Source organism: Antechinus flavipes, chromosome 3 (genome assembly GCF_016432865.1).
Source record: "Antechinus flavipes isolate AdamAnt ecotype Samford, QLD, Australia chromosome 3, AdamAnt_v2, whole genome shotgun sequence".
Lineage (NCBI taxonomy): Eukaryota > Metazoa > Chordata > Mammalia > Dasyuromorphia > Dasyuridae > Antechinus > Antechinus flavipes.
Genome location: NC_067400.1, coordinates 565,966,082 through 565,988,397, shown reverse-complemented (window position 1 = coordinate 565,988,397; position 22,316 = coordinate 565,966,082). Strand labels below are relative to the sequence as shown.

The following is a 22,316-nucleotide window of genomic DNA, read 5'->3' as shown; positions in this document are numbered from 1 at the left end:
TACAATGCCAATATTGGGAATAGCTTTAGAACACAAAATGTCAGCGCTAGAGAGGACATTAAAACATAGAATGTCAGAGCTGGAAGAGACATTAGAATATAGAATAAAGAGCTAAAAAGAACATTAAAACATAGAATGTTAGAGGAAGGAAGGACATTAGAACATAGAATATAGAGCTGCAAGGAACATTTGAATGTAAAAGAGAGAACTTTTAGAACATAGAATGACAGTACTGGGAAGAGTCTTAGAACTCAGAATGTCAGAAGTAGAAGGACCCTTAGAATATAGGATGTTAAAGTTGGAGGGTCTTAGAACAATACCAGTACTGGAAGGAGCCTTAAAAGAATGTCAGAACTAGGAGGGCCCTTAGAACCCAGGAGGTCAGAGCTGGGAGGGCCCTTAGAACCCAGGAGGTCAGAGCTGGGAGGGCCCTTAGAACCCAGGAGGTCAGAGCTGGGAGGGCCCTTAGAACATGGGATGTCAGAGCTGGGAGGGCCCTTAGAACCCAGGAGGTCAGAGCTGGGAGGGCCCTTAGAACCCAGGAGGTCAGAGCTGGGAGGGCCCTTAGAACCCAGGAGGTCAGAGCTGGGAGGGCCCTTAGAACCCAGGATGTCAGAGCTGGGAGGGCCTTAGAACCCAGGAGGTCAGAGCTGGGAGGGCCCTTAGAACCCAGGAGGTCAGAGCTGGGAGGGCCCTTAGAACATGGGATGTCAGAGCTGGGAGGACCCTTAGAACCCAGGAGGTCAGAGCTGGGAGGGCCCTTAGAACCCAGGAGGTCAGAACTGGGAGGGCCCTTCGAACACAGAATACTGTTAAAACTAGACGTAATCTGCCTCCTTTATTTTTATAGAGAATGAACCAGGCCCAGAGGAAGGGAAAGGATTACTCAAAGTCATACTTCAATGAAGTCTATGGTGTAGGTGGGACTATAAGTCAGTCCCCCACACCCTTCCCGACTGGAGCTTTTCCCATCCAAGTTATCACAGGTGTGCCATGGACACACTGAAAATGAGAACTTGCCACACCAGCAGAAGCGCAGATGCCCAGCTCTTAGGCCTGGAAGGCACCTCCAAGGTCATCCAGCCCAAACTCCCTGCTCTGCAGACATTTCCCTGTGCTCAGAGTCATCTGAAGTCTGTTTGAACAGTTCCAGGGACTGGGAGCTCCCCCCCAACCCCAAGTCCTTTTTATTTCTTCAAAGTCAGCATATGTGATACAGAGATAATTCTTGGTGATACAATGAATCCTTCAACAAGCATTTATTAAATGCCTCTCGGTGCCTTGGGAGAACTCACATCCCGTCAGGGGACAGCAGCCCTTCCATTTAGAGCCTCTGCACTGGAAGCGTCTACTCCTGTCCTTCTGAGGTACACGGAACGGAAGGGATTTGCTTGGGGTTACTGTTGAGTTAGTGGCTGGGCCAGGATTAGAACCTACATCTCCTGCGTTTCTTAGCTTCCCATCACTGCAATTTCCAACGGAAGTCCCCAAGCCGCCCAGCCTCCCTTCCTCCTCCTGCTGTGACTTGTGGATTTTGCCAGCGGATATGCAAGGGATCTGCAGCCCACAGCCTTAGAGGCTGGGGCTCTCTGAGGTTACGTGGCTGGACCGACGTTAAGAGCGTAAAACTGGAACTCAGTTCTTCCAGACAAATCCCACCGCCTCCCCTGCTTGTAAGCCGGCGGAACTGGGGGGAAGGCTCCTCAAACTTTGCACTGGCCCCTCAGCTCCCCGGGGGATCTCCCCGCTTCCTAGCTGAGTCTAAGATCTGGTGGGCAGCAGAATGCAGTCCACCCCCGGTTCCGATGGGGTCCGACTCTTAATACAGAGGAAAGCGGCCTTCAAGGCCCCAACCTAGTCAAGCTTCTCCATCCCTGATAGCCCGCCTCCCCAACCCCACCTGAGGGCCACTCCTGTCACTCTTCTCCATCTTGACCAATCAGAATGCTCGACGCTATGCTTGGGGCGGGGTCCATGCAAATCGGTGTCTCCTCCGAGGGGCCCGTAGTGATATACTGGATTCGGAGGCAGTCCCGGCGGGGAACCAAGAGCTTCCAGTCCGTCCTCCGGCCCGCCTGTCCGTCCGGCCCGCCCCCTCACTGCCCCCGGACCCCGAGCCCCCTGCGGCCTGTCACCAGGAGGATCTACAGACCCATCGGCAGAGAGCGGCGAGGAAGAGGAGCGCCCTCCCCCCAGGTACTGCAGCAGGGATGGAGGGAACCGGAGTCGGGGGTAGGGTACCCTCCCACCTCCCGTCGGCTCTGGCTCTTCTCTTGGCGGCTGGTACAGAAACCTGCCTCCAGCTCCCGAGCTCCGACAATCCTCAACCCTAATCCCAAACCCCCATTCGCTTCTCTTCATCCCCCAGCCCTCATCCCCTCGTCCACATTTTTTCATCCTTCATCCCTCATTTTCCATCTTCTCTTCCCTATCTCCTTATCCTCTCTCCCCCATCCCATCATCTTCTCTCCTCCTAATCCCACATTCTCCCCTCCCATCCCCTCACCAGCCCTATATCCTCTTTCCTCATCTCCTTACCCCCTCCTCACCCATTACCTCGCTGCCCACTGCCATCCCCGCCCCCCATACCTTCATTTCCTCATGCTCTCTCTCTCTCCTCATATTCCTCATCCCTTATCCCCCTTTCTCTGCAGCCCATTTCCCATCACCTCATCCCTAATCCCTTTCCCCTCCTCCTCTATTCCCTCTCCCTGATCTCCTATCCTTTATTTTTTTCATCCCCTCTTACCCCCTCCCCCTCCTTTCAGAGGGAGCTCTGCCCTAATTCCCCATTCTCTCTCAGGCCCACTATGTCCCAGCTCATTAGCTCAGGAAATGGAAATTAGGAACAAGCTCAGTGTGTCTTGTCCCATCTACACTGAATCAAAGTGGTCCCTTCAGCTTCAGGACAGGTCAGGGCCTCAGGACAGTTTCCCCTCTCACCCTATCCTCCAACCAGGACCCATCCCATCATTCCAGAAGGGGAACCCCAGTGGCTTCTTTATGGCCAGCAGAAAGGCCCCCTGATCAGGAAACAGCAGGCTTGGCCCCCAGAGTGAAATGTTGGAGGGGAGGGAAAGAAAGGGGTTCTCTTTCACCCACGTGAGCTCTCTCTCTGCTTTACCCCCACCAGGTGCCTCGCACCCAAAGCGCTCATAACCACTACACACACACACAGCTCCCCACATACATATCCTTCTCAAATGTCTCCTCCCCACCACACACATCCCACTTCCACTCCACCCATACCAAACACCTAACCCACACCTCCAATATGCACAACCCACATTACCCCCTCCAGCTACTCCCACACACTTTACCCCCAAACACACACCTTTTACGCATCCCCCACACATGCTGCATACAGACCAAACACAGACTTCAACTCACCTATACACACAGTACACGTGACTTCCCAACACATCTGTGGCCCCACATTATCCCTCACACTACCCACAAAGGCACACCCTTCTTCACATCCTACCCCCATATATATACTAAGCACAGATCAAAACCACTGTTTGACCCTACAAACAGTGTCCCTTCCCATATCTGAAACCACCATATAGCTACTCGCACCCCCACCCCCACATAACCTGTGTATACCAGAAAGGTACCCTCCTTCTTGTTTACTTGCACACTCATGCTCACACAGCCACATGCATCGCATTATCTCAGAGCCAGAAGAGACTCAGAACACTATACCTGAACAAGAATTCCCTATACACTTTCCAAAACCAGAGCCTTCCAGAAGGGATCTTCAAGGGCCTTTATTGAGATCAGCACTCTCCCTTAAAGCATGACCCAGCCCTACATACTTAAAACCCTGACTCTTAAAGAGCTGCCAGGCAGCTGCATGCTGCAATTCTGGATTGCAGGTGTGGAGTCCGAACAGATGTGGAGTCAGTCAGATGATCAGAGTTCAAATTCTACCTCTAATTTATTACTTATATAATCTTGGACAAACCTTCCTTTAGCTTCATCTGTAAAATGGTGGTCTAGAGATTTTTCATCCAGCACTATGATTCCCACATAAGTAGGAGCCTCAGTTTCCTCATCTGTAAAATGGGGGAAGCTCAGTGATCTCTAAGGAACCTTCCAAGCCTAAATCCTCTGAGCTCCTAGTCTTTGTTGAAGAGTAGGTTCCAGGCAGAAAGCATAAGCTACAGACCCTAATCATCCCGCTTCTATCCTTGCCTCTGAGAGCCACAACTAGGGAATTAGGATATTTCCTTGGATTTTGCCCTCTCCCTCTTGCATAGTTCCTCATAGTCCCCCATCTAATAAGACCTATAGAGTCTTCCCTTACAAGATGATTTCCATCCATCTCCTCCTATCTGCCCTCACAGCCTGACTCCTACTTTCAGCTTTATCACCTCTTTCCTGGTTAGAAAGCCACATTATGCTTTCCTTTTAACTGGCCTTCTGGTCTCTGGTCTCTCTCTTCTCAGATCCATCCTCTTCTAGCTGGGGACCATTCAAGTCACTTTGTATCTAAAAAAACATGAAAGGGAGAGAGCCCAGAAATGAAAAATCAAGAGATTTGAGTTTGAGTCTCATCTCTGCTAATGACTTACTTTGTGACTTGAGTCCCTTTTCCTTTTTGGACCTCAAGCTTGTCTATTGCAGAATGAAGTGTTTGGACTACATGAACTCTAAGGTCCTTTCCAAATCTGTCATTATATGTTCTAACCCTGATGTTCTATGTTTATGATCCCTTGAAGCTTCAACATTCTGCGTTCTAATGTTTCTTTCAATTCTGACATTCTGTGCTGTCAGGTTCATTCTAGTGCCAATGTTCCTTTTTCTAAGATTCTTCCCTGCTCTGAATTTTACAATCTAAGTTCAAAGACCCTTTCTAACTCTGAAATTCTATGTTGGAGGTATCTTCTGGTGTAAATATTCTATGTTCAAAAAATTCATCCAGCCCTGAAATTCTCTGTTGTAAGCCCCTTCCAATTCTGATACTCCACTACTATATATATATATAATGAGATATATAATGTACAATACAATAAATAATATATAAATATATAAATTACCTTCTAGTTTTTACCTTTTGTGTTTTATGTTATAAGGTCCCCTTCAGTTCTAGGATTCAGTATTCAATGTCTCCTATTAATCTCCTAATATCTCCTACAGTCCTGACATTCTAGGTTCTGTATTATATGAACTAGGTAATCTCTAAGGTCTTTTCTAGCTCCAAATTCTATGTTCTAAGTTCCCTTCTTGCTATATCACTCTAGTTCTAGAAACCTAGAGATATCTTCAAACATCCCATCCATTACCTAAGGAAGGAGATCTCACTAGATACCCCCAGTTAGTTTGAAGCCAAAATAGAACCAAGAATCCTTTATAGACAATTGAAAGGGAAGAGGCCATTGATCATCAATTTGGAATTGGAAAAGACCTTCAAGACTATCTAGTTCAATTCCTTTATTTGAAAGCTAAAGAAATTGAGGCCAAAAATAATTAAGTTACTTACCTAAGATCACATGGCTAGTACATGGTACAGCTGGGTTTCAGACATAAGACCTTTAATTCTAAATCCAGCTGCCATTCTACTTAGCCCAATTATGTCTGGATTCTCTCCTGGTAGTAGGCATCAGAGTTTCCATTCCTGAGATTTCTTTCAGGGCTAGTGTAGAGGAGGAGTCCATGGCCTCATTGGCCTTTCTCATTCCCTCTCCTGCATTCTTTTTGACTCCTCACTGCCCTCTGTCCCCAACTTCTCTTTCTTTCCCTGATTCATACATTTTTGATGTGGGGGGAGGAGTAACTGGACAATCCTTAATGTAATTTTCTTCCATTGTTAATGAGGAGAGGAGTCCTTGACACAGTTGTGTGTGTGTGTGTGTATATGTGTGTGTGTGTGTGTGTGTGTGTGTGTTGCACAAGAACCTTTCCCAACCCCAGGAATCCCACTGCCCATAGCAGAAAGAAGAGAGACAGTCTCTGGACCAGGAAACTGCCATTGCCATGGCAACCTCCTCAGCACCAGCTTCTCTCTGAAGCTAGGCGAGGGTGAGGAATCGCCCCCTCCTTCTCTCGCTCTGGGCTGCCTGCTCTGCTCTGGATCACAGCCCACCCAGGCCTGGGAGGAAGAGGGGGTAGTCTACCCAGCATAGCAGAGGGTTAGACCAGGAGGCTGATTTGTGAACCTTGAAAGGTTAAAATGAAAAAGATGACTGAGTGGTGAGAGAGCGGGAGAGAGAGAGAGAATGAGAGAGAGACAGAAAGACAGAGACACACAGAGAGAGACAGATACAGAGAGAGACAGAGACAGAGACAGAGAGACAGAGAGAGAGAAAGGAGGAGGAAGAGGGGGGAGAGAGAGGAGAGAAAGAAAGGTAGAAATAGAGATTAAATGGAAATAGATAAAAAGGTAAACAAAGATTAAAAGAAACAAATAGAGATAGAAAGAGATAAATGGAAATATAAAGCTAGAGAGAGAGAGATGGAGATATAAATAAATATAGAGACAAATAGCTATAATACAGGCAAATAGAAACAAATAGAGATAGAAAGAGATAAATGGAAATATAGAGATAGAGATAAAGGTAGAGACAGAGATAGATGGAGATATAGCGATAGAAAAAAGGACAAGTAGCTACAATACAGGCAAATAGAAACAAATAGAGATAGAAAGAGATAAATGGAAATATAGAGATAAAGACAGAGAGATAGAGACAGAGATAGATAGATGGAGATATAGAGATATAGATAAATAGAAATAGACAGTTACAATACAGGCAAACAGGACAGTTCCTGCCTTCCAGCACAGTTTTCTACTAGGTATGACTCTATATAAAAGGAAATCTGAACAGGGTGTGTGAGGCAGCTGTGGGGAAGGGGAGGGGCTGGGGAGAAAGCAGGGTGGCCCAATATGATGATGGCTGGGAAGCCTCAGAGAGATCTGGGATCATAGCGTGCTGAGAGAAGTTGAGTGTCTGGCCCCAGTCCAGCCCTGACTCACTCTGTGACTCCACTTGAGTACCTGCCTTCTCCCTCCTGGAGGGATGGATGAGTGAGTGATTGGGATAGCGTGGGCAGCCCAGGTAGGGCAGCCTTCAATCCATCCATCAGCAAGCTTTTATTAAGAGTCTTGGGCCAGGAGCTGGTGATATAGACTAGAGGGGGCAGCCCCTGCCTTTGTCAGACTTGCATTCTTACAACACAGTGTTAGGACGTCCATGGAGAGAAGGTGTCATTGATACTAGTAGCAGTGTGCATTAATGGGGCACTTTGCAGCTTCCATGCGGTGTCATATTTGTTCCTCATAGCACCCTGGGAGGTGGATGCTCTCATCAGCCACATTTGACAGCTGAGGCAAAGGCTAAGTGAGTTGCACAGGTTCACATGGTTACAAAGTGACTGGGACAAGATTCCAACTCAGGACTCATTAGTTCTAAATCTAAAGTGTTCTCTCTATTGCATGACCTAAATCCAATGTGGTTTGGGGAGGAAGGATATTAAATATGCCTCTTGCTCGCCTGCCCATGGGGATAGAGATGTGAAGTACAATCTGCCCTCGATCTCGGAGGAGACCCCAATCTACCTGGAGGACCAAAAAGAATAACTCTAAAACAGACAGTGAATGATTCAGTCAGGAGAGGGAAGGCTTCAGGATGGGGGGCTTCATGGAGGCTCCTTCTAGTTCTGACATTCTGTGTTCCAGGGTTCTCTTCCAGTTCTGACATTCTGGTTCTAAGGTCCCTCTTAGCTTCAACATTCTGTATTCTAAAATCCTTTCCAGTTCTGAAATCTTTCCCAGCTCTAATATTCCACATTCTAAGCTCCCTCCCAATTCTGAAATTCTGTGTTCTTATGTCCCTCCAAATTCTACCATTCTGTGTTCTAAGATCCATCTTAGCTCTGACATTCTATTTCTAAGGTCTTTCCCTGCTCTGCCATTCTATGTTCCAAGCTCCCTTCCAGTTATGATTATCTGTGTTCTAAGGTGCCTCTTAGATTCAGCATCCTGTGTTCTAAGATCCTTCCCAGCTCTGACATTCTCTGTTCCAAGCTTCCCTCTAGTTCTGATATTTTGTATTCTAAGGGCCATCCCAACTCTGACAGTCTGTGTTTCCTCCAGATTTGATGGTCTTTGTTCTGAAGCTCTCTTCCAGTTCAGAAATCCATGTATTATTCTCCCTCCTTGTTTTAACATTGTTTTTAGGTTTCTTCCAAGATTCTTTCCAGGTCAAACATTCTTAGGTCCCTCCTAACTATGATGTTCTATGCTTTAATATTCTGTGTTCCTTCCTGCTCTTAGAACCAGCATCACAGGAGCATAGCATCATAGATTTAGAACTGGGAGAGATCTTAGAATCATCATTTTAAAGGTGGAGGAAACCAACTTAGGGAGAACATCAGAAGCGGGACTTGCACCAGATTTTTCTTAATCCCAAGGCCAATATCGTTCATCACACCATGCTTGCCTTTTGTAATAGCCTTTGATTTTGTGGTTCTGAGTACTAAATTGGCTGAAGCTGCCTCCTAAAGCAGTGAGCCTTAGACAAGGGAGAAATTGGGGCAGTTAGGTGGCATAGTGAATAGAACACAAGTCCTGGAGTCAGGAGGACCTGAGTTCAAATGTGATCTCAAACACTTACTATCTGTGTGACCCCAGACAAGTCATTTTTTTATTATAGCTTTTTATTTACAAATTATATGCATGCATAATTTTACAGCACTGACAATTGCCAAAACTTTTGTTCCAATTTTTGCCCTCCTTCCCTTCATCCCCTCCCCCAGATGGCAGGTTGACCAATACATGTTAAATATGTTAAAGTATAAATTAAATACAATATAAGTATACATGTCCATACAGTTATTTCAGGCAAGTCATTTAACCTTGATTGAAGGAGAGAGACAGAGAGACAGAGACAGAGAGAGATAAAGAGAGAGAGAGAAGGAGGGAGAGAGGGAAGGAAAGAGGGAGAGAAGGAAGGAAGGAAGGAAAAAATCTTTGCAAATTAGAGTAATATGCACAAGTTTCATAGAAAAGATGGGATTTGAGCTGTACCTTTAGGTGGAAAGAAACTGTGGGAAGGAGTGGGGGGGACAATTTGGTAAAGATTGGAGGAAGATGGGGGAAGTGGAAATAACAATAGTATGTGTCTGGGCTAAAAAGGAGAAAAGAGCTAGAGTGGAGGGTTCACGTGCCAGGAAGAAACATGGGAAGTAAAGTGGGGAAGTCAGACTCTGGATACTGTTGAATACTAAGGGGTCATCAAAGGGTCCCGAGTAGGTGAATGACATGGTAAAAGCTGGGCATTGGGGAAGTTCACATAGCATCATGTGTGGAAGGGGTGAGAGAGGGAGAAACTGAAGCTGGGAAGGCACAAGTAGGGAAGAAGAAGAGAAGACCTGAATTCAAATGGTGGCCATGAGAATGGGAGAAAAGGATGATTCAAGGCAGATTTCAGGGACACCTAGATGGCCCATGTTTAAAGCACTGATCCTGAAGTCAAGAGGTCCTGAGTTCAAATCTGTCCTCATAACACTTAATACTATCTGTGTGACCCTGGACACGTCACTTAACCCCCATTACCTCAAAAAAAGAGAGAGGGATTTCAAAAATGGAGGGTTGTATTTAAGTGGTGAAGGAGGGGGAGGCATTGGAGATGACTTTAAAGTTTGAAACCTGGAAACATGGGTAAGGAAATCAGAAGATGATGCTCTTGAGTCATGGTTAAGTTGAAATGAAGCAATGGTGGGATATACAGTCCAAACATCCAATAAATGTCTGAGGACCCCGAACCAGAACTTTGGCTGTACCTGAAGGAAACCTTTCTAATCACTCCAGTTATTGAAAAGCTCACTGCTTTCTTTCCCATCACTGAAAGTCTTCAAGCAGAGTCTGTATGAATGATTATTTGGGGTGAATGTGGGGTTAGATGATATTATCTCTGGGTTCCTGTCTATCTCACAGTTATGTTACTCATTGTTTCAAGAGTAGGACAGGAGATCTGGAGCTTAGAAGAGACTTGAGAACATGGAATGTTAGAGCTGGAAGGGAGCTGAGTGATCATGTGGTGAAGCTAGAGAAGCTGCATGACATTCTCAATGACACACAGCAAGGTGAAAATCTGAGTCTTGCCCAGTTTCTTTGGCCTAGGACTGAGAGGCAGGGATATGCTCAGGCCACCAAAGATGATGGAATGGAGAAGAAACTTGTGATACAGGATTGGAAGCATTGGGAATGTGGAAATGGTCATGGTCATGGGAGGTGACAATGGGGACAATCTGAAGAGGTTAGTCCAGTGTCAGAGCAGGAACTCCAAATATGAAAGAAGACAGTTTCTGGTGAGTCATTCATGCACATACACACATGTGCAAGTAGAGCAGTCATATTACATGGTGAGTGTATTAGAGTGTATTCCAGAAGTACAAATAAAGGACTATGGAGATCTCAGTGAGAAGGAATTTACCAGTCTGAAGATTAGGGAAAGCTTCCTGAAGGAGCAACAAAATTAATGAATAAGAATTCAACATATGAAGAGAGGGATGGAGGGTATGACCAGTAAAGGAAATTGTGTCAGTAAAAACACAGAGCAGGTAACTCAGGGCATAGTCAGGAAACAAAAAATAGACAAGTCCACCTGGAGTATAACATGAATGGAGATGAATAATATGAGATAATATTGGAAGGATAGAATGGTGATCGAGGGCTTTGAATGCCATGCAGAAGAGTTTTGACTTTATTGGTTAGCAATAGGGAGCCACTGAAGAATTTAGAGCGGAGAAATTACATGGACCAACATTTAGTTCAGTGTCTAATATATAGGAGATGCTTAACAAATGTTTGACTGACTGGATAAGAATGAAGGGTGGATTGGAGGAGAGGAAGTAGAGAAGCAAAAGGGTCATCTGGGGAGATACTAATGAGAACTTGTACCATGTCAGAAGCTATGAAAATAAAGAGGAAAGGATGGATGGGAGTTATATTTATGAGATGGAATTGGCAGAGACAGAAAGACCGGGAAAAGAGAAAGAAAGAGTGAGAGAGAGAGACATTGAGGGAAGGAAGGGAGAGGGAGAGGATGAGGGAGAGAAAGAGAGAGAAAGACACAGAGACACAGAGAAAAAGAGAGACCTAGAGAAACTGAGAGACTGAGAGAGACAGAGACAGAGAAGCAAAAACAGAGACAGAGAGACAGAGACAGAAACAGAGATAGAGGAAGTCCTACATTCATAGTTACACTGCACGTTTATGCCTGAATATGCACACATATATATGTATTTATAGACACACAATGTAAACAGATGCCTAAGCACCCCACACAGGGCACACAAATGTTCTCATAGCTATTCATAGAGACAACACATGTGAGCCCCTTGTCTATTTATGCACCTCCAAACTCATCTAGCCGCCCCATTCCTATGCACCGGCACATCTCCTTTCATTCACACACACTCAAGCACACAAACGTACATCATGGACATCTGTGGGCACACAGATGCAAAGACACACACTCACACACATGCACACCTTTTTGCATTTGAACATGTGTGATCATACGTGTTATATTTTAGCACATTCATCCACAGGCATTTAGCAAGGTACCCAGAACTGTGTCTAGTACTAGAGGTACAAAAGGAAAACCAAAAGGAACCCAAGTTGCCCTCAAGGAGCTCACACGCTGCTGGTCAGTACACCTGCCAGGTGCGAGGAGAATGTGGATGGAGAAGGCTCCAGCAGCTAGAGAGGGGTCGGGGAAGAGATCATGGAGCAGAGTTCAGACAAACATAAGAAATTCTAGGATAGTGCTGGTGTTTGTCCTTGATTCTTGAAGAGGATCATGACACTGGGGAGATGAAACCATGACATGCAGGTGAATTGGATTTCAGTGGGGCTGTGCAAGGTCACCGGCCTCACTTTCCCCTCCAGAGCCATCTGGGTCCACTTCCCCCATCTTCCTTTATCAAGAGATAAAGGGAGGCTGAAATACAGCAGGTGGAAGCTATATGCATTTGTGCGTATATAATATTGTGTTTTATACACATACACAAAGGCAGGGATGGGGTAAGGCGTGGACCTGTGATAGCTGATAGAGGGAACTTCCAGGTAAAGAAATATCCTGTAGCAATACAGGTTGGAACCATCTCAGCAATTAGGAGTCTTAGCATGATGAGCAATTAACTGTTGGTGGTCAGACAACAGGCATTTGTAAAATACCTACTATGCGCTTGGGGACTGTGCTAAATGCTGAGCACTGGGTCAGACAGCCAGTACAGGTCACAGCGGGGACTTGACCCCAGGTTTTCCTGGCTCTGAGATATAGCTATGTACAAGCTCAGATCCATGCACATTCACACACAGACCCACTGGGACCTAGCTTTACAATGCACATGAGCACATGTTCACACATGGATACACAGATATCCATGGATGCTCCCCCACAAGTAATATACATCCACGTCCATGGGATCTGTGGCCCTCGGGCTCAGTACGCACACACACAGAGCCGAACCAGAGTCTTACAGTGGGAGGAAGCAGATGGGAAAGATTCCACAACCCAGATGGGAAAGGAGCCCCTGGCACTCATGAGCTCCCCTTTCTCCCTGCCCCCAGCTTGTGTGAACTCCCGCCCCGGATACCCTGGACACAGACTAGGTAAGTACTAGCAAAAACTCGAAAGTCCTGTTTCCTTCCTGCCCAGACCTGCCTTTTCTACTGCCCATCCACCCCTTCCAGTAGCTACAATTCTCTGTAGACTTTTTAAGAAGGAAGAAAAAGATGCTTTTTCTATAGTGCTTTACCATGGAGAGACAGAGAGAGGGAGGGAAAGAGAGAGAGGAAGAGAGGGGGGGGAATCAAGAATGATGAGCCTGGGAGGATAGTGATGTCCTCCACAGGAAACTCTCTTCCTGAGAGGAGGTTTTTGGGGGGAGACAAAGACAGAGAGATGGAGAGAGACAGAGATAGAGAGACAAAGAGAGAGAAACAGAGACAAAGACACACAGAAAGAGAAAGAGAGAGAGAGAGAGAAAGAAGCTGAGATACAGACAGACAGGAGAAGGAAGGAGGGAAGGAAAAAGAGAGAGGGAGAGAGGGGAGATCAAGAATAATACTCAGAGGAGTCTAGGAGGATAGTGATATCCTCAACAGGAAACTTACGAGGAGAGGAGATTTTGGGGGGAGACAGAGGCAGAGAGAGACACACAGAAAAATAGAAAAACAGACAGAGAGAAAAAGAGAGACACAGAGACAGAGGCAGAGAAAGAGAAAGAGAGAGAGCGACAGAAAGAGAGAAAGAGAGAGACAGAGACAGACAGAGAGATAGAGAGAAACATAAAGAGACAGAGAGGCAGAGAAAAAGAGAGAGACAGAGAGAGAGAGTGAAAGTGCATGCTTTTCTGGCACTTCTGAGAATATTGATGAATTCTCACCCTGGGACAAGGATTGGTTAGGCCTGTTTTCCAGAAAAGAAAAATGAGAGTCACTGAGGCCCACATTGTGACATTCAGAGACTTTTAGGGCCCAGTTGCCCAAAGTCACCCAGTTACTAAACTATAATACTGGAATTTGAACCCGGGCCTTCTGAATACCCATCCACAGTATTTCCACTGTGTTCAATCTCATTCTGACTATCCAAAGGCAAGTTCAGCTTTCCCAGCCTCTTTGGCCCTTGAGGGAGTAGAAGTGGTTTTGTGCAGACTCCTTGGTTTCTGGGAAACACCTAAATCCTTACACAGATGCATCCTGGGCACAACTCTCAAAAGTGGCCGTCAGATCAAATTCCCTGAATAACAACATCCCCTTTTGGATACCCAGACCCTGATTTGCCATTAAGGAAAAAGAAATGGGAGCCAATTATTCTCAGTCTCCCCCCACCCCCTACTAGCACCTTCTCCTGAAAACCAGTCTCCCAGGAAACTACCCCCCAAATCATTCCCCAGAGAGAATTCATCACACTCTTGTGATAACAAGTGCCAGGAGGCTCCCCACACCACCCCCACAGCTCCTCCATCTTCCCAGAAGCCTAGAAAAAGAAGGAAGGAGGGAAGCGAGGGAGGGAAGGCAAGAAGGGAGGGAAGGAAAGAAGGAAGAAAGGAAGGAAGGAAGGAAAGGGAGGGAAAGGAGAGAGAGTGGGAGGTAGGGAATGTTGATTCGAAATACTTGGGAAGCTGAGGCCCAGAAGCTAAGTTACACAAGTAAGCCAGATACAGAACTGTCTCTCCCAGCATTCAAAATCTGGCTTCTAGGCTTTCGGCAGCTAAAACGAGACCAGAGACTAGCCTGGTCCAAACACAATCTTCTCTCCAAGGTCCCCACATCCTGCCCCACCCTCCCCCTCAACTCAATTGGCTGAGCAGGGACTCTCCCAGAGGAGCTATTAATTCATTGTTGGATGTTGAATAAATTCCTCCCCTTCTTTGGCATCAGTTTATATATCTGTAAAATGGAAGATCTAAATCCTATAATTCTATGTTCTTATGAGTGTACATAAGCTCCCCTCTCTGTGCTCTCCCTATTCCTCAGATATTGTGAAGGGTAAAAGGATCGCTCCTGATGATGATCGCTCAGTGGTCAACTGGGCTTCCCTTAAACATTTCCACTGCTCCCCAACCTCCCCCTACCTCTCACTGAGCTCCAATGCTCCCCATTGCCTCAACCTACTTTAATGACCCCTAATACCACCCCTGCCTCTCAATATTCTTCCCATAGTCCCTAATATCCTTCATTGATCCCCTCTGCTCTAATCTTCTTCATTATTGACCCCAATACTCTCCAGCTTTTTCCCACTGCCCCCCAACATCCCCACTGCCCCTAACATGATTCATTGATCCCCAACATTCCCCACTGCCCTTTCCATACACTTCACTGATTCTTCAGCACTGTATCCACCCCTAGTGCTTCCCACTAACCCTTTGACAATTCCAATGGCCCCCCTCTCCTACCTCTCACCCTGCGATTCTAAGTTCCACCCCTTCCTCTCCCCATAGCTAAATGCCTGTTTCTTAGGGGTATCTCTGTCTCCCTCTGGTGGCTATATTGGGTTATGCACCCCAGATTCTGTACTCCCCTGTCAGACTTCCCAGTCCCCTGTATTGTCAGAGGGCTCTATCTACATTGGAAGGTGTGGGGGAGGGCCATCGGGTACGGGCTACTGAATTCATGGGGATGTCAGCCTCCTTTGCCACCAGCGCTCAATTGGAGGAGGACTCATAGACTGCTACAAAATTTATTCACTCCCTGAGGTCTATTTACTCGTCTCTGCCCTATGTAAGGGACTTGGTTGTACTGCTTGGGCTGAGGAGATGGGGATGGGTGAGACCCAAGCTCTGCCTCAGGAAGATCTCCATCTACAGGGACTCAGACAGGGACAGAACAACTGGCTAGAGCTGTGGTGGAAAGGACACCATTTTGATAATGAAGAGATCAAATCTCTTTGCCTATAAGATCTTGGGCCAATCCCTCCTCTCTCAGCTTCCTTATCTTTCCTCCTAGCAGAGAAGGAAGGTATGCTGTAGTGGATGGAGTCAGGGAGACCTGAGTTTGAATTCTGCCTCAGAAACCTAAAATCTGCATGATCTCTCTGCCCTCAGTTTCCTCATCTGTAAAATGAACTGCTTGGACTCACTGACCTCTATGATCCATTCTAGCTCTAAATCCATAAATCTATGATAAAATGAGGGAAGGCAGCCTTGATGACCCCTACAACCTTTCCAGGGGTGAAACCTCTGAACTCTGACTTTGATTGCCCTCTGGGGAGAATGAGTATAGAAGGCTGCCTGGAGAAGGTGGGCCACCCAGAAGAAGGGATTGGCAGGAAATCCTAACAGTAGCAGCAATAATAATATTTGGCTCTGCCAATTACTACCTGTGTAGTTTTGGGCAAACCACTTCACCTTTTCACTCCTTGTTTGGTCATCATTTGATTGAAGACCCTTCCAGCTAAAGTGTCTGCTCCTTAATCTCTGATCCCAGTGCTTCTTAAAGAAGTTGTAATCTTGTCTGTGTAAAAGTCTTCAAGAATAACTATGTTATTCAAGCAGCTAGGTGGCACAGCACAGAGCCTAGAGATAGGATCTCCTGAATTCAAATCCAGCCTCCAACAGTCACTAGTTGAGGGATACTGGGAAAGCCATTTAACCCTGTTCGACTCATCTCTGGCAAACCAGTCTAGGATCACTGCCAAGGAAAACCCCAAACGGGGTCACAAAGAGTCTGCCACCACTGAACCACAACGATCTTGTCAGGATATAGAACTCGGGACCCCTTTGCCCAACGAAACTTCCTCCTGCTGTTTACCCCGATGGTGAACTGCTGTGAACTTAGCTAGGCTGGTCTTTGGACAATAGATATGGACTCCATCACTGATCTCAGGCTTGAAGCTCTTCCAGGTCAGTAAGGTGTTCTCGAGCTAATAGTCAAAAAGGTTTTTTTTTTTTTTGTTTGTTTGTTTTTTTTTAAGAGGGACAGAAGGTATTTTATCAGAGAATCAGAGATTTTCAAATTAAATTAGAAGACTTGGGGGGAAAACTCAAGTGAGTCCCTGCCTTCACTCTGCCATCTTGAATCAGAGATTTCTAGGGAGAAAGCACTTAGAGATCACCTTGTCCAGATGAGAAAGCAGTGGAAGAGGTAGGTTAGCTCCCTAGATCACACCACAAAGGGTAGATCTGAGATTCAAACACATTACAGTTCAGACATCACCATGCCAATTTTTTATATAAAGAGAAAGAATCCCATAGAAATGAAATCATTTTTTCAAGTTCACACTGATTGAGGAGGGTACTGGCAAGGTATAAGCATTGATATGTGCTAAGCATTTTACAAGTAGTTTCTTATTGGAGAGTCACAATAGCCCTGGGAGGTAGATGCCATTATTAACCCCATTTTACAGTTTAAAAAACTGAGACAAACAGAGATTGAACAACTTGCCCAGTTGTGACACAGTCAGCAAATATCTAAGGCTGAATGTTTCCGATTCTGAACTCAGAGCTCTCTCCTCTGCACTACCTTACTACCTCTAGGTAGACAATCTTTCTGTAACACTTTTTAGTTAAAGTTTGTTACTGCTTTGAGAGGTAGATAGTACAATCATGATTTTTCTTACTTTTCAGGTAAGGAAACTAAGACTCTAAGACATTAAAGAGCAGGGAAGAGAGGGAATTTTAAAATAACTAAGGTATTACATTGTGCTTTTCAAGATGACATAAGATGAAAATGGCAACTGTTGGAGGGACTGTGCAAAGATAGGTTCACTGATACATTGTTAATGAAGTTGTGAATTAGTACAACCATTCAGGGAAAGGACTCTGATCTGTATCCAAAAAGTAACAAATTGTTCTATACTTCGATCAGAAATGTTGCTCCTGAGCATAGGAGTAAAGTAAAGGGAGTAAAAAAGGAAAAGACCCCATAGAGAGACAATTATTGTCAGTAGCATCTTTTGTAGTAAGAAAGAACTTGGAAGAAAGTTGGGGGGGGGAGTCCCAGGGCCCAGCCTGGGGAAGGAGACGATTCGGGGTGCACGAGGGCCGAGGGACTCGACAACATCCCCAAGGAAGGAGTTCTGCTTTGCCAAGGCAGAGCCTGAGCTCTCTCTCTGCCTGTGTGCCCAAAGGTTGGGCCATGGGGAAAGGAAACAGCAAGCTGGCCCCGGAGGTGCTGGAGGACCTTGTGCAGAGCACGGAGTTCAGCGAACAGGAGCTGAAACAATGGTACAAGGGCTTCCTGAAGGACTGTCCCAGTGGCATCCTCAACCTGGAGGAGTTTCAGCAGCTCTACGTCAAGGTAAGCCTCCTCCCTCCTTCCTTCCTACCTCTCCCTACCTGGCTCCTGGGCCACAGATGCAGGTCAGTACCAAGATCAGCTGGGGCAAAGTATAAATCCCCAGTGCCTTATACCTAAGGAATCTGAAGGGAGGGCCCTCTCTACTCTCCCCCTTCCTCTCTGAGCCAAGAGCCAAGATCCATCCCGATCTCCAATGCAGCGTTCCTTTCTCTGCCTTGGAAGTGGAGGTAGTCTTGTTACCTTCACTGTGCCCTAGGAGGTTGGGGGTGGAGGGCAAGGGGAGAGGGGAACTTTTGCTGCTAGCTGGACCTTTAGTTTCAGATTGTTCCCACCAGGAACCTGGATTTCAATTTTTTTAAAATTTATTTTATAATTTTTCAATTAACAGAATCTATTGTCTCTCCCAAGTCCTAAAGAAAAAAATAAAAACAAATCCCTTGTAACAAATATGCATATTCAAGCAAAACAAATTCCTTTATTGGTGACCCACAAAAATCTCACTAACTCATTCTGCTTCCTACATCCAACGCCAGTCTTTCAGGGAGTGGGTTCTTTCCTCCTTGGTCTAGAATCATGGCTGGATCAGTATTTTTGAGTCTTTCATTAAGTTGTCCATCTTTACAATGTTATTGCTATAATATAAATCATCCTGGTGGTTCTGCCCATTTCTCTATGTGTCAGTCCATACAAGTCTGCCCTGGGCTTTCTCCACCCCCACCCCAGGTGCAGTTCTTGTCTCAGTCCTGTCTCCTGCTCCCCTTCTTTCTCTCTCTCCCTTATGGTGTGTGTGTCCCTGTCTCCCTCCTTCCTTTCTCCCCCACCCCCCCACCTCTTTCTCTCTCTTCTCCATCCAGTTTTTCCCATATGGGGATGCTTCTAAGTTTGCCCAGCATGCCTTCCGCACCTTTGACAAGAACGGGGACGGGACCATCGACTTCCGGGAGTTCATCTGTGCTCTGTCCGTCACCTCTCGGGGCAGCTTTGAGCAGAAGCTCAACTGGGCTTTTGAGATGTATGACCTGGATGGAGATGGACGCATCACCCGCCTGGAGATGCTGGAGATCATCGAGGTGCTGGTGGGGAGGGGGGCATCAGATGTCCGAGCAGGCATTCGGAGGGGCCGGGGTTGGAGCAGGGAGGCAAGAGAGAAACTGAGGGGCCAAAGAGAAGTCTTGTTTGGAGGTCAAAGAATGCGCCTGCCCTGGGCTGGGGTGGTTGGAAAAGAAAGTCCAATTGGAGAGGTCAGGGGCAGGAAGATTTGGGGAACAAAGATTAAAGCAAAGAGCATTGAGTATTGGGGAAACTGGGGTCATAGTGGGTCAGATTTTAGAGGTCATGTTGCACGGTGAGATCACTTTGGTGAAACTTGGAGAACTCAGAGATCAGTTTGGTTCTAGATCAGAGGTCAGAGAAGTTAGTAAAGTCACAGAATGTTAGAGTTGGAAGGAACCTGTGGCCTCCTAGTCCAACCCATCTCTGAATGAGGAATTCCCATTATGACGTGCTTGATCTGCTTGTAAACCTCCAGTGACTCTTTTCAGGGGCAGCCCGTTCTGATTTTGGACAGTCTTGATCGTTAGGAACTTTTACCTTATATCAAGCTTGAATTTGTGTCTTTTCACACAGGTTCTGCCCTCTTAGATCAAGAACAAGGCTAGTCCCTTTCCTCCATGAAAGCGAAACATCTCTGGTTCCTTTGGTCAGTCTTTAGGTGACATGACCCTGAAGCCCCAGGTCATGGGGTCAGATATCAGAAGGGAGTAGTGAAGTTTGGGAGTCGGGATGACCCAAGAGGTTAGAGGTCAGATAGTGAGAAGGGTAATCTCAGGGAATCCAAGGGACTTGCCCAGGAGGCTGGGCAGACTGGCCATGAGGGGCTGGTACAGATGCCTTGAATGACGTCTCGCCCCCTCCCTGAAAGGCCAGGGCTCACTGCTCTCCTGTTTCTCCAGGCTATCTACAAGATGGTAGGTACGGTCATCATGATGCGCATGAACCAGGATGGGCTGACCCCTCAGCAGCGTGTGGACAAGATCTTCACCAAGATGGATCAGGATAAGGACGACCAGATCACCCTGGAGGAGTTCAAGGAGGCTGCCAAGAGTGATCCGTCCATTGTGCTTCTGCTGCAATGTGACATGCAGAAGTAGGGGGGGCTGTTCTGGCCCTCCCCCTTCCCAGGGACTCTGGGGTTCTAACCCCTCTGTCCAGGGCATCCCTGTGTCCTAGCCTGGGCTTCCCTCTCCCTGGGGTCTTAAACCCTCTGTCCAGGGCATCCCTATATCCCACTCTGGGCCTTTTTGTTTCTGGGGTCCTAATCCCTCTGTCCAGGGTATCCCTCTGTCCCACCCTGGGCTTCCCTGTCCCTGGGGTCCTAAACCCTCTGTCCAAGGCATCCCTTTATCCTAACTTCCTCTACCTAGGTCCTCCCCTCCACCCTTTCCAGGGCACTATTGGGTCCTAACCCCATGCCCAGGGCATTCCCCTCCTCAGAGCCACCCTGTTTCTAACTGTCCTGGCCCTGAACGTTCTTCTCCCCACAGTCTTCCAATGTTCCACACTTTTTTACCCCAGGTTTCTCCCACCTCAGGGTCTCTCCACCTCCCCTCCCTGGAGCCTCTGCCTTCCCTCTCCCCAGGGATTCCTAGGCCTTGGCTGTGGCGTACAGTACTCCTTCCATGAGTCCCTTTCAATCCAGGTTCTTCCAGAGGCCCAGCCCTCTTAGCCCTGGGCTCCTTCCTACTGTTACCTCTTCCCCCAACCTTACAGTTTTGCCCCTGGTTCCCCCTCCTTTCCTTTTGAACTTGCTGGCAGGGCTAGGGGCAGGCCTTGAGGAGGGGGATATTTCTAGCCTCAGATCCATCGCATCCTGATCCAATACTCTATTACTGGGTCCCTGGCCAGACTTTTTCCCAGGGAGATGTCCCTGTTCCTGGTAAGGGAATCCCCCCAAAAAACACTTTGGTATAATATAAAGAGTCCTCGATTCAGAGACAGGGGCCAGGATTTAAGGCCTGACTCTACTCCTTCCTGGTTATGTGACCCTGGGCAAATCACTTTGTCACTCTGATCCTCAGTTTCCCCATCAGCAAAATGAGGGGGTTGGACTAGATGATCCCTAAGGGACTTTAGCTTTCAATCTTACCAGCTTATGAATCTTTTCTAGTGCTTCCTTCCCCATATTCCCATGGGAAACCCCCCAAATCCTAAACCAAAAGGACCCGCTCACTCCTGACTGAATGCATTGGAGGTGGGGAGAAGATAAAGGGACCAACTGGGCCTAAACTGAACATCTGTTCCCATCTCGATGACACTTCCCTTCCCCCAAGCAGGTCTCTGATCTTTGTTCTAGGCCTTCATTGGACTGGGCCTGGCCCTTCTAAAGGGCCTGAATGCTGGCAATGCTGGGAAGAGCAGTAGGTACAGGTTCCCACTTCTCCCCACATTTTATTTTAAACATTGGCAGTTTTATCCAATAGCAAATGACTCTGAAAGTCCAAAGCTCAATTTCCCAGATGGAGGTGACATCCCTGGTCTTCCAGTTCTAGGTTCTAATACTTCTCAAAGGCAGAGGCTTTGGCTTAGATCTTCCTTAGGGGAGTTCTCTTTGGCTCTAACCCAATGGGGTGGATTATTTATTTAAAGGAAGAAGTGAGGGGAAGTACAGGGTCTTGTGGGGCTATGGTAGGTAAAAACACAGTCCCAGCTGGATCACGTGTAAGAGAGATGACCTATTCATGCTTATTTGATGGCCAAGAAAGTCAAACCATGGATAGCTGGAGATGTAGAAATCAAGTTGGAGGTAAGAAATCAGTGAGATTCTTCCTCCACTTTGAGGAAAAAAGTGAAAACTGTAGGAAACTTAAATAGATCAATTTCTCCTTTTTCTGATCCAGAGCCCCTTTGTTCTTTTAAGTGAAAGTCTCTTGTGCAACACTTACTTAAATCTGGTTGCCAGATTAAGTTAAAAAGCTGAGGCTGCATAGGGGCTGACAGTCCCCCCCCACCACCATCACAGTGAATTTGCTAGTCAGTGGGCTAGACCCTGGGCTGCTGCTGCTCAATGAGAGCCACACATCCTGGCTTCTTGAAGGCCCATAGGAACACTACTCAAGCAATTCAACAAAAGTCCTAGGAAAGACAAAAAAGACTGCAGTCCCTGCCCTCAAGGAGCTTTCATTCCCTTGAGGACTCAGCAGGTGTTTGATACTAGAAATAATGGCAATTCATGAAGGAGAGAGATAGGCAATAGATTTATATTGAGGGAAGGGGGGAAAGAGAGAGGAAGGGAGGGAAAAAGAGAGAGAGAGCCAGAGAGAAGAAGAGAGAAGGAGAAGAAGAGGGAGAGGGAAAAGGGGGGGGTAGGGGGACTGGGAAAGGGAGAGGAGAGGGAAAGATGAAGAGGGAGAGGGAGAAGAGAGGAGAGAAAAAGAGAGGAAAAAGGAGAGGAGAGGGTCAGAGAGAGAAAGGAAGAGAGCCAGAGAGAAGAGAAAAGAAAGAGGAGCAGGAGGAAGGAGGGAGAGACAGAGACAGAAATAGAGAAAGGCCAAGAGAGAAAGGAGAA

The 22,316-nt window shown here is 46.7% G+C and overlaps 1 protein-coding gene across 2 annotated transcripts; it reads left to right on the top strand.

Moving 5' to 3' along the window:
- Window positions 1–1,966: 1,966 nt before the first annotated feature.
- On the top strand, window positions 1,967–22,001 carry HPCAL4 (hippocalcin like 4). 2 transcript variants are annotated; one of them, XM_051987761.1, is made up of 5 exons: window positions 1,967–2,196; window positions 12,581–12,622; window positions 17,583–17,752; window positions 18,607–18,822; window positions 19,705–22,001. In XM_051987761.1, the coding sequence occupies exons 3-5, from the start codon at window positions 17,591–17,593 to the stop codon at window positions 19,900–19,902; spliced, it is 576 nt and encodes a 191-aa protein (XP_051843721.1). In that variant the 5' UTR covers window positions 1,967–2,196; window positions 12,581–12,622; window positions 17,583–17,590; the 3' UTR covers window positions 19,903–22,001. The 2 variants fall into 2 exon arrangements, with proteins under 2 accessions (XP_051843721.1, XP_051843722.1); XM_051987762.1 differs by lacking the exon at window positions 12,581–12,622.
- The last annotated feature ends 315 nt before the right edge of the window (window positions 22,002–22,316 follow it).